Source organism: Mesoplodon bidens, assembly GCF_964165515.1.
Source record: "Mesoplodon bidens genome assembly, chromosome: 11".
Taxonomy (NCBI): Eukaryota; Metazoa; Chordata; class Mammalia; order Artiodactyla; family Ziphiidae; genus Mesoplodon; species Mesoplodon bidens.
In genome coordinates, this window is record NC_138167.1 from 63,194,664 (window position 1) to 63,206,108 (window position 11,445).

Here is an 11,445-nt window from a genome sequence, read left to right on the forward strand (position 1 = left end):
ACTAAGCCCTGTATTACATCTGCAGGAGGGGCAGGGCACTCATGAAGGCTCACAGTATGCAAGGCCAAATCAGAACCTCAGAGAAGCCCCCACCCCATCCTCTACCACCACACCGACAATCATCAAATAAAATGAAAGGGGAAACAGCTAGGAGAGCCACAGGAGCCCATCGCTCCAGGGAGCAGCACAAAGGAAGATCCAAAGGCAAGCTGTGAGCAAAATTCAATGCAGCCCAACTCCTGACAAGATCAACCCAAGCCCCACACTGAAGTCCTAACAGAAAGAAAGACATATTCTTCTCCAAGTGTAAAAAATACTTACCTCAGCATCTACTGTTCTATTGTATCAGAAGTTAGCAAATCACAATCAGTGGACCAAATAGGGCCTGTGGCTTATTTTCATACAGTCTATGAGCTAAGAACGATTTTCACATTTTTAAAAGGTTGGAGGAGGAGAAAGGGAACAAGAGCAAGAAGGACAAGAATCGACAGACTGTGTGTAGCCCACAAAGCCTAAAATATTTTCCATCTGACTTTCTACAGAAAAAGTTTGCTGACCTCTGCTATACAAATGTCCAGCTTTCAATAAAAAATTATGAGGCATACCAAACGGCAATTAAAAGAAAAAAAAATAAACAGTGAAGAGACAAAGCAGTCATCAGAATGAGACTCAGATTTGGCACAGATTTTAAACTATCAGAAAAGAAATTTAAAATAATCAATTTGTATGTTAAAGCTCTAGCAGAAAAAGTAGACAACACATATAATCAGACAGGAAGTTTCAGCAGAGAGGTGGAAACTGTAAGAATCAAATTGAAATCTTAGAAATGAAAAACAGTAACAAAGATAATGATTGCCTTTGACAGTCTCATCAGTAGACTTAACACAATCAAGGAAAGAATGAGTGACCTTGAAGATAGATTAATAACATGTACCCCAATTGAAATGCAAAGAGAAGAAAGAATGGGAAAAATAACAAAATATCAGAGAGATGTGGGACAATGTAAAATGGTCTAACATATACATAATTGGAAACTAAGAAGAAGAAAGAGAACATGGGGCAGAAGAAATATTTGAATAAATAATAGCTGAGAATTTTCCAAAATTAGTGAAAGACCCTAAACTACAGAGAAAAGAAGCTTATTGGACCAGGCAAGATTCCTTTATATACATAAGATTCTCATATGCATATGAGAGAGAGAGAGAGAGAGAGGGAGGGAGGGAGAGTTTTAAAAGTTAAAAGCTATATATACTTTCAAAAGTTAGTAAGTCAATACAGGAGATAAGATGGAATCATAGAGTTGAAATTAGAAGAATAAGGACCTCTGACACGTCTCTCCTCCAAATTGTTAGAAACAACTTTTTCAGAATTCTAGAACTTAACCGAAGATTTGCAAGAACCCAAGGAACATTTATTCAAGAAAAACACCTGAAACCTAGCAAGGACAGCAAGCTTTGTGGCATTTTAACTTGTCCTAGCCCAGTCAGCCACTTCCAGCTCCACAGTAGCCTTGAGAAATAACAGCTCTCTCAATGCAGAGTGGCAGTCACTCGAGGGAGCAGAATAGAGCTGGAGCACTTTCAAAGCCTCATTCCCAAAGAATTATCATTATTTGACCTGCCTAGTGATTCCCTGGAAGACCTCATTTGCAAGACTGTCTGTACGTGAACTGACTCAGAGACTGCACAGTTACAGGTCTGAAAAAACATTTCCCCCAGAGTAGGGGAGGGGACGTTTGTCAAAAAACAATTACACACAAATGTTTTAACTTTGCGGCTGCTTGAAGCAGTAGATAACAGCTGGGGTAACCAATAGATTACACAGAATGCTTAAAAGGAAAAGCTGAGGAATAAGAGGGTTTGGAAAGTTCCCAAGATATTCCTGGGAATCTAGAAGGCCATGTATGTGCATAGGGCTGGGCACATGCCCAGGGATGTGTGCTTGCTCAGAAAAGACATGAGAAAGCCCTAAGCTGTCATCTCTAGCTGACCCTAAGGCTCTGCACAAGCAGGAAATCAAGGCTAAAGCAGAGTTGTCAGCTCCATACCTGAGTGTTGAAGGCATGATTCAAAATGCACACAGAGCTCAGCAGCAGATTGGGAGATTTACTGGTTCCAAGTGTTTAAGGAAATCTCTACCTAATGATTAGCTAACCATTAAGCTACCTGAGAAAAGATTTCAATGGCCACACATGACAAAGAATACAAACTTTATAGAATTATTTCAGAGAAGTCACTAATAAACAACTTCAATAAGCAGCAACAACAGTAAACCTTTGGAGGAGGACAATCTTATTTCCAAAGTTGCTATAGTACATTATTTTAAATGACCAGTGTTTAACAAAAAATTTTAAGACATACAAAGAAACATGAAAGTATGGCCCATACACAGGGGAAGAAAAGTAATCAATAAAAACTGCCCCAGAGGAAGCCCAGATAATGGACTTAGTAGACAAAAACTTTAAATCAGCTTTTTTGAATATATTCAAATATACAAAGGAACCCATGTCTAAAGAACAAAAAGAGGGCTTCCCTGGTGGCACAGTGGTTGAGAGTCCGCCTGCCGATGCAGGGGACACGGGTTCCCCGGTCCAGGAAGATCCCACATGCCGCGGAGTGGCTGGGCCTGTGAGCCATGGCCGCTGAGCCTGCGCGTCTGGAGCCTGTGCTCCGCAACGGGAGAGGCCACAACAGTGAGAGGCCTGCGTACCGCAATAAATAAATAAATAAATAAATAAATAAAATCTCAGCAAGATTTATACGTCAAGTCATCCATGACCCTAGAGGGGTGGGATAGGGAGGATGGGAGGGAGGCTCAAGAGGGAGGGGATATGGGGACATGTGTATGAATATAGCTGATTAGCTTTGTTGTGCAACAGAATCTAACATGGTATTGTGAAGCAATTATACTCCAATAAATATCTATTTAAAAAAAAGAAATATATATATATATGAAAATGTAAAGGAGCTAAATTAGCCAAAACAACTGTGAAAAAGAGCAAAATTGAAGCACCCATACTACCCAACTTCAAGATTTACCCATAAAATTATAGTAATCAGGAGAATATGATTTTGACAGAATCACAGACCAGAAATAAACCCACACAAACATAGTCAACTGATTTTTGACAAATGTGCAAAGGCAATTCCATGGAAAAATAGTGTCCATTTGAAAAAACATGAAATTGTCACATACCTCACACCTTACACAGAAATTAACTCAAAATGCATTATAGACCCAAATGTAAACATAAAACTTCTACAAGAAAACGTCAGAGAAAATCTGCATGACCTTGGGTTTGTCAATGTGCTACACCAAAAACACAATCTATAAAAGAAAAAATCGATAAACTGGACTTTATGAAAATTTAAAACTTTTGCTCTGAGAAACCGTCAAGAGAATAAAAAGACAACCTACAGCCTGGAAGAAAAGATTTGCAAATCACGTATTCAATTAAGGACTTGTATCCAGTGCCTAAAGAACTTTAAAATTCAACAACAAGAAAAAAAACAACCTAGTTTTTAAAGAAGGGCACAAAAGATCTGAACAGGTGCTTCACAAAAGAAATATGGCAAATAAACATATAAAAAGATGTTCCACATTATTAGTCATCAGAGAAATGGAAATTAAAACCACAATGAGATATAACATACTCAAATGGTTAGAATTTTTTAATTAAAAAAAATTGGGGGGGTATAGTTGATTTACAATGTTGTGTTAGTTTCAGGTGTACAGCAAAGTGAATCTGTTATACATATACATATATCCAATGTCTTTTAGATTCTTTTCCCATATAGGCCATTACAGAGTATTGAGTAGAGTTCCCTGTGCTATACAGTAGGTCCTTATTAGTTATCTATTTTATATATAGTGGTGTGTATGTGTCAACTCCAATCTTCCAATTTATCCCTTCCCTCCCCCTTAACCCCAGGTAACCATAGTTTGTTTTCTACATCTGTAACTCTATTTCTGTTTCGTAGATAGATTCATTTGTAGCCTTTTTTTAGATTTGGTTAAAAATTTTAAATTGACAATACCAAATTCCAGTGAGGATGTGGACCAACAGGAATACTCATTTATTGCCCATAGGATTACAAAACCATACAGCTATTTTGAAAACGGTGTGATTAAAAAGGGGCCAAATAAAGGAATTTTTCGGGTGATGGAACTATTCCCTATAGTACTGGTGTGTTGGATACATAACTCTAAGTACTTGTCAAAACCCATAGAACTGTACATTACAAAGAGTGAACTCTATTGTATGCAAACTTGAAACAGCCAATAGTGTGGCAGGGAGTCTCAGGATGGAATGCAGACTGTGACTAAAGGATCTAATTGTATTGCAAATATGTGACAAAACCTCACTGATTAGGTGGGGAGAAAGGAGCTGACCAATTTAACCTTGGAAAACAGAGTTTAGACTGTAAAGCTAAAGACAAAAAGATTGCACATGAACCCTGTACTCTGGTTGGTAACGATGTTTCTTACAGGGGTACAGATCAGCAGTCTGAGACTATGTGCTTTGTAGGTATCCTAGGGACAAACAAATACCTAAATTGATTGTAGATATGGGAGCCAGGCTTCTGATTGTCAAAGAAAAAAGTTACAAATGGGCAAGGCAGCAAGGCAAGAGTAAATTCTGCATTGTTGGGTTAGCGTCAGAGGGGAGGCTGTCAGTATGAACTAATGCTTATTTTGAGATAAATAGATGATAGGTGGATGGATGGACGGACGGATACAGAGGCAGGGATAGATAAGTGTATGTATACATGGATTAGTATACTACAAATATTTCCTAGCTCTGTCCACTAAGAGGGTCTAGAAATAGTGATAGTAGCAACCAGTCCATCTACAATCCAGATCTTAGTTTCTAAATAAAAGGAGCCAGAACTCTATGGAGAAGTGGCTGATGCTAGCACTGGGGCAAGAGAAATACAAGGTGAGCCTGGAGCAGAAAGCAAGAAAGTGAAACAAACAAACGAACAAACAAAAACTAGGAATATGTCAAAAGAACACAGGAGCCAATTTGAAAGGGCTCCCAAATGGACAAAGTTAGAACAATTTGACCAATGAAATAAATGATAGCATGAGATCCTAACCTAAAGAATATCCATGCTGCTGTAAATAAATAAATGACAGAGAGGGGACAAATCTCCCTTACAGAACAATTCCAAATAATAAATGTAGGAGGGAAAAAGAAATAGAAAATCACCATGAGAACACCACAGTAACCACTGATCCAGGCAAGATCCACGGATGGATGCTAAAATTAGTGGGCAAAACTTTAGGAGGCTTGCATAGCCTTGAAATGTCTCCTCCAAATAGGTATTAATTAATGTGGTGATTTTATCATACATCCAGATTCTTTGATGCTTCATTCCCCTCTCCTTGAGTGTGAGCTGGACTAGTGACTCATTTCTAACAAACTGAGTATGGAAAAGGAACACTGGTATCTTTGTAGTGGAGAAACCTGGCAGACATCCCGTAACCATGTGATCAAGATTAACATCCACAGTGATAAGTCACGGTGGTCTCATGTTACCCCAGATATGACGCCTTGAGAAGGACACATCACCTCCGCACACAACCCCAGACAAATCATGAGAAATCATCAGACAAACCCAACTTGAGGGGCAGGCTACAAAATAGACAGTATTCTTCAAAACTTTCAAGGTCATGAAAATTGAGGAAAGGCGGGGAAAATATTGCCGACCACAGGGGGCTAAGCAAACACGATGACTAAATGCAACATGGTCTCGTGGACGGGACGTTAATGAAAAAGATCCAGGGACTTCCCTGGTGGCGCAGTGGTTAAGAATCCGCCTGCCAAAGCAGGGAACACGGGTTCAAGCCCTGGGCCGGGAAGATCCCACATGCCGTGGAGCAACTAAGCCCGTGCACCACAACTACTGAGCCCGCGTGCCACAACTATGGAAGCCCACGTGTCTAGAGCCCGTGCTCCGCAACAAGAGAAGCCACCGCAATGAGAAGCCCACGCACCGCAATGAAGAGCAGCCCCTGCTCACCGGAGCTAGAGAAAACCCACAAGCAGCAACGAAGACCAAATGCAGCCAAATAAATAAATAAATTTATTTTTAAAAAATCCAAATGAAGATCTAATAGTCTTATATCACTGCTAATCTTTTAGTTTTGATAAATGTAACATAGGAATATAAGATGTTACCATTAGGGGAAACTGAGTGAAGGGTATGTGGGCACTCTCTGTACCATCTTTACAACTCTTTGCAAATCTAAAATTATTTCAAAATAAAAAGGTTTTTTTTTAAAGAGGGAAATCATTTCCTGTTGTTCAGGGCCCAGCCAGTCTCCCTCTCCAGGAAGTTTTCTCTAATCTCCCCTGCACCCTGGGTTTGATCTTCCTTGGGGTCCTCAAGCCTGACTGCGTCTGCCACTCACTGGACCCCAAGCATGTAACAGCTGAAGGGTTCAGCTTCTTTCCTGGGATCAGATGAGCCTTCCAAAGCACCCCTTGAGCTTCCAGACAGCAGGGCCTAATTCTCACATCTTGGAGGACTTCGCAGTCCATGCCTTCAAGGGGAGGGTGGGGCTGAGGGCCCCCTGGAGTGTCTAAGATCTTCTGTGATGAGACCCCCGGCTGGCCAGGCAGGTTTGGGCCCAGCTAGGAGCTGTGGGTGGCATTAGGGGAGAGCACTGGATGAAGCCTGGGTCCCCAGAGCTTGTCGCCTCTGCTAGCTTATTCAGGAGGGTAGAGCAGGGGTCTCCTGGAAGAAAAAGGCCTGGCAATTTGGTCCCATTGGAGGTTCAAGGACCAGCTTCATAGAAGCTGAATTGCAAGAAAAAGCAGCTGGGGCCTGGGCTCCCTGAGAACGAGCTCCCCACAAGGGTGGAGGCAGAGGGAGCGGAGGCAGCTCGCTGGATTTGCCCACCGGGCTCCCAGGGACAATAGGAGCGTCACCAGGGACCCCATCCTGTATCGTCCCATCGGGCCACAGGGGCACCTGGGGAAAGATGGCTGTAAAGCATGAGCGAGCCCAGAGTGCTGAACCACCTGCACCACTGTGTAAACCCCGGACACATCAGAGCCCATCTACACTGAAGGCAGCAGGAGCACACAGCTCAGAGCTTAGCAGCTGCTGCCTGTCAGCAGAGCAGGTACCAGGCACATAAGCAGCACTTGCAATGCGACAGCATTACCAGAGGCAGCGGCAGCCACGGTGCGTCCCTGCCCCTGCCTGGGACCCCTGCTCAGGTACACAATGGCCGAGAGTAGCAGAAGGGGTGCCTCAAATAGAGCACCTCCTCTCCACGGGCTATGGACGGGGACGCAAGGCCCAGGACCGGTCGTTGTAGGCACCTGTGAGCCTCTGGTGGAGGGGAACTCTCTGGAAGGGCATATTACAGGTGGGCCAGTCTGAGGACAGGAGAGGGTCATTGAGGGCTGATGCCATCATGGGCTCCCTCAGCCTGCTCCCCCAGCCCCATGGCTCTGGTTATGACCCACAAATTTAGGTCTCCAGAGAGGCTCCTCCCCTCCAGGCCCATTTATCACCCCCCATCCCCGGCCACTGGACACCTCCCCCTGCATATCCCAAGGCCACCTCCAGCTCATGAATCCCAAACAGAATTCAACACCCTTCCTCCAACCTGTTCTTCCTGCCCCATGTGTCCCCTCCATGATGGGCAGCCAACACCCATTACCATCCTTGTCTCCCCACGCCCCTACCTCCTAAATCTACCTCCTAAATCTATCACTACCACCACTGCCACATCCCTGTTCCAAGCCAGGTCCAAGAGAGGTGCTCAGTGAATGTCTGTGGGCTGGATGGATGGATGGGTGAGTGGATGGAGGGATGGATGGTGGTTGGATGGATGGATGGATGGAGGAACGGATTGATCAATGGGTAAGTGAACAGTTGGGTAGATGGATGAGTGGATAGATCGATGGGTTGATGGATGGATGAAAATGGCAGAACTTCTACAGCATAGGGAGCTCTGGAACTGGAGTTGTTATACCTGCCAGTATTTTTCTTGGGCAACACCAGGACCCTTAGTGTGACAAGGGCTGGATTGGAACTTGCTGCTTAGAGAAGAGGCTAGAGCTAAGGCCATTTCGAGATGTTCTGTTTTGGGGGGACGATGTGCTCCAGCTATTTGAACACAACAAGGCACAGAACTGCACGTGCCAACCACCTCTGAGGGAAGCTGGAGCAAGCAGAAGGATGCCAGTCATCGGCACACGCAAGGTCTTTGGCCTCTGAACTCAGTCCAGGACTCAGGACTTGGCCGGGAGGACGCCACTCGTCCCCTACATGCCCCACACGACACCCGGAGACACAGAGAGAGAGGCACCAGGAGGGCTTCTCTTTCTTTTTACAAAGACTTTATTGTCTGACATGCTTGACAAAAAAAATTACAGCCACAATCAAGTTATGCCGAAATGATTGAGGAGCATGCCATCATCTTTCATACCTCGAGGACTTTTAATGAATTTTCTTTTAAAGTAACAGCTGCCTTCATAACTTTTATTTTCCACATAAAAATACACCATATTCTGAAGGTACCTTAGGAAAAAAAACATTTTTTTTTAAGTTTATAGTTCTTGGTCCGCATAGAAATTCAGTAGAGGTTACTGAAAGGGCCTGGAGTCCTCTCCACCCCACGCATTCACGCACACGCCGTGCGTCAGAGGTGTCCCCAGAGACCCTGTAAACATCCCCGGCTACCAGGAACCACTTGGGCCAAAAAGGATTCCTGAAACCCTGCACCCCGTGGAGCAAAGCTGGCCTCGGCCAGTGTGGTGCTGCTACTGGGCTCCCTGGATGGTGCCCCTCGCCCCACGGGGAGCCCCACTTGAGTAGGGAAGGAATCATGGTCTCCTGGGATCCTGGGCACAGAGAACAGGGTCCTCCAAGACTCCAGGGGCTCTCCATGAGAAATGAACCAGACAGGTGCTGAATAGGACCCTTAAAAAAAAAAAAAAGAGCCTTGGACCGTGCATTGCCTTGTAGGGCAGGAGCTTTGAGTGGTGGGAGAGCAGGGGCTGTGAAGCCAGAGACCAAGGTTCAAACCCTGCCTCTGCCTCTTTTGAGCTGTGCACCCTCAGGCAGGTTACCTCACCTCTCTGATCTCAATCTCCTCGTCTCCAAAAGGGGGACAGCAGTACCCACCTTGCAAGACTGCTGGAAATGAGATCGTATCTGCAAAGGGCTCATTAAATGCTGGTCCCAGGCCTGGGACTAAGGGGAGGTGAGCAGGGCCCTCCTCTCAGGTGTACAACCTAAGGGGCGCCAAAAAACTCAGAGATCGAGATAAATGATACTATTTTAATGCAATGTTTTTAAAAATCAAAATTAATGCAGGGAAAAAATCTATGACGAACAAAATATCCAAATTTTAAATAAAGGCAGAATCTGACCCTGCACGTGCTAATCCTGCCTCAGTGGCCTCACCCCAACGAGGCCCTGCTGGTTCTCTGTCCATCAGAGACTCAGCCCAACCACCCAGTCCTAATTTAAAGAAGAAAAAGAAGCCCCCGCTGGGTGGAGCTGCTGGAGCCCAAGCCCATCTCTGTCTCTGTGCCATCTTCCCTTGGGGGCCGCCAGCTGGCACCCAGGGACACGGCAGCACGACTGTGAACCATTCAGCCTCCCTCGGCTGTGGGCACAGCAGCCAGAATCCGAAGGGCGAGGGAAATCCCACTGGGGTACAGAACCTAGTCGAGGGCAGCGATGAGAACCACGGGGTCCACTTTATTAAATTAAGAAGGGGGCGTGAGCACACGTGTGTGTGTGTGCACGTGTGCACGTGTGTGTCCACACCCGTATGGGCACGTACAGGGGGCAGGGCAGCCTCAGCCCTCAGAGCCCCCAGCCTTCTGAGTTCTGCAGAGCAGCACAGCCCCCAGGGGACCAGGGGCATCCAGGACTTGGGAACCCTCCAGCTGGTCCTGGGCCCTCATCAGGCTCGTTCCGTAGAAACAACCCCCCAAGTCCAGGCTCCGAGCGAGTGCCCGGGATGCTCAGGCCACAGTTTACATCAGCAAAAATGCCCACAAGAAGAAAACGGGGGATCCATGAAGCAAAGGGCTGGTCGGCCTGGCCAGGTGCGGCCCGATTCCTGAGACGTCCCTGATCGTTCCCTCGGAGGCCTGGAAGGAGCGGAAGGGCGGCCTGCACTCAGGCTACGACACACCCTCCCACCCCCCAACCCTGAGGCTTGTAGCCACACAGACCCTCGGTGAGGAGATTTTGTGCCAGAACTTCCAGAATCTGTCCAAGAGCAGCGGCTTCCCAAACCCACGAGGGTGTCCAACTGAGAAGGATAAAGATTCAGTCACTTCCCAAGCAGGACAGGGCCACGAGTGTAGTAGGTCCTTTAACAAGGAACACACGGAAGGGACACGCAGAAATCAGCAATGAGCACAGAACCCCTGACGGACCTGCAGGGTCCTGACTCCAAATGACAGAAGGCTGAAGAGTCAGGGGTGATTTTCTTCATTCCAAGGCCTCAGCCCGCCTGCGGGGCTGGTCCCCACAGCCGGACGGGCTGTCTGCATGAAAGGAAGGGGGGTTGGAGGTCCGTGCTCTCAGCTAGGTGTACATAGCTGATGCGGGTGGGAAGCGCTGGGGCGGTGGGGGCAGTCAGGAGTTCCGGGGTGTGGGGAGGTCGATGACTATGGGTGGGTTCACGGGCTGGTAGTTCACAGTGCACACAGATGCGTTCACATAGGTGGTTGTCCCATCCGCCATGACTCCATACCCTAGAAAGTAAGCACACAGCTGTCAGGGCTGAGAGGTGACACCAGGACCCGAAGCAGTGAGGGGGGTCTTGTGAGTGTGGTAGTCAGAGGGCACTCAGCCACAAGGGGCTGAAGATGTCTGGGCCGAGCTACTGAAACCATCAAGCACAGGCTCGTCATCTATAAATGGTGATGATGACAGATGCTCCTCCCAAGCCTGCTGTGAGCAGCAAATGAGATAATAATTCACATGCTCGGCCCAGTGCCTGGAAAGCACATGGTGAGACATCATCACTGACATCATCACCATCACCATCATCACCACCATCACCATCATCACCATCAACATGATCATCACCATCATCGTCACTATCACCATCTCATCATCGTCATCATCATCATCATTATTATCATCACCACCTCCATCATCACCATCATCACCATCACCATGATCATCACCATCACCATCATCATTACCATCACTGTCATTATCACAACCATCATCATCACCATCACCACCTCCATCATCACCATCACCATGATTATCACCATCACCATCATCATTACCATCACTGTCATTATCACCACCATCATCATCACCATCACCACCTCCATCATCACCATCTCCATCATCACTACCATCATTGTAGCCATCATTATCATCACCACCATCATTGTCAGGTACTTTCTTCTCCTCACCTCTGTCCCCAAACATACCCTCTTCC

General features: G+C 46.1%; 1 protein-coding gene across 1 annotated transcript in view; it reads right to left on the reverse strand.

Moving 5' to 3' along the window:
- Positions 1 to 10,622: 10,622 nt before the first annotated feature.
- Positions 10,623 to 11,445, reverse strand: part of MPPED1 (metallophosphoesterase domain containing 1) — a gene marked incomplete at its 3' end in the record, with an annotated part of 61,808 nt that continues 60,985 nt past the window's right edge. The window contains exon 6 of the mRNA XM_081248677.1: positions 10,623 to 10,741. Within this exon, the coding sequence (XP_081104803.1) occupies positions 10,623 to 10,741 (119 nt within the window). The remainder of the gene's footprint in view (positions 10,742 to 11,445) is intronic.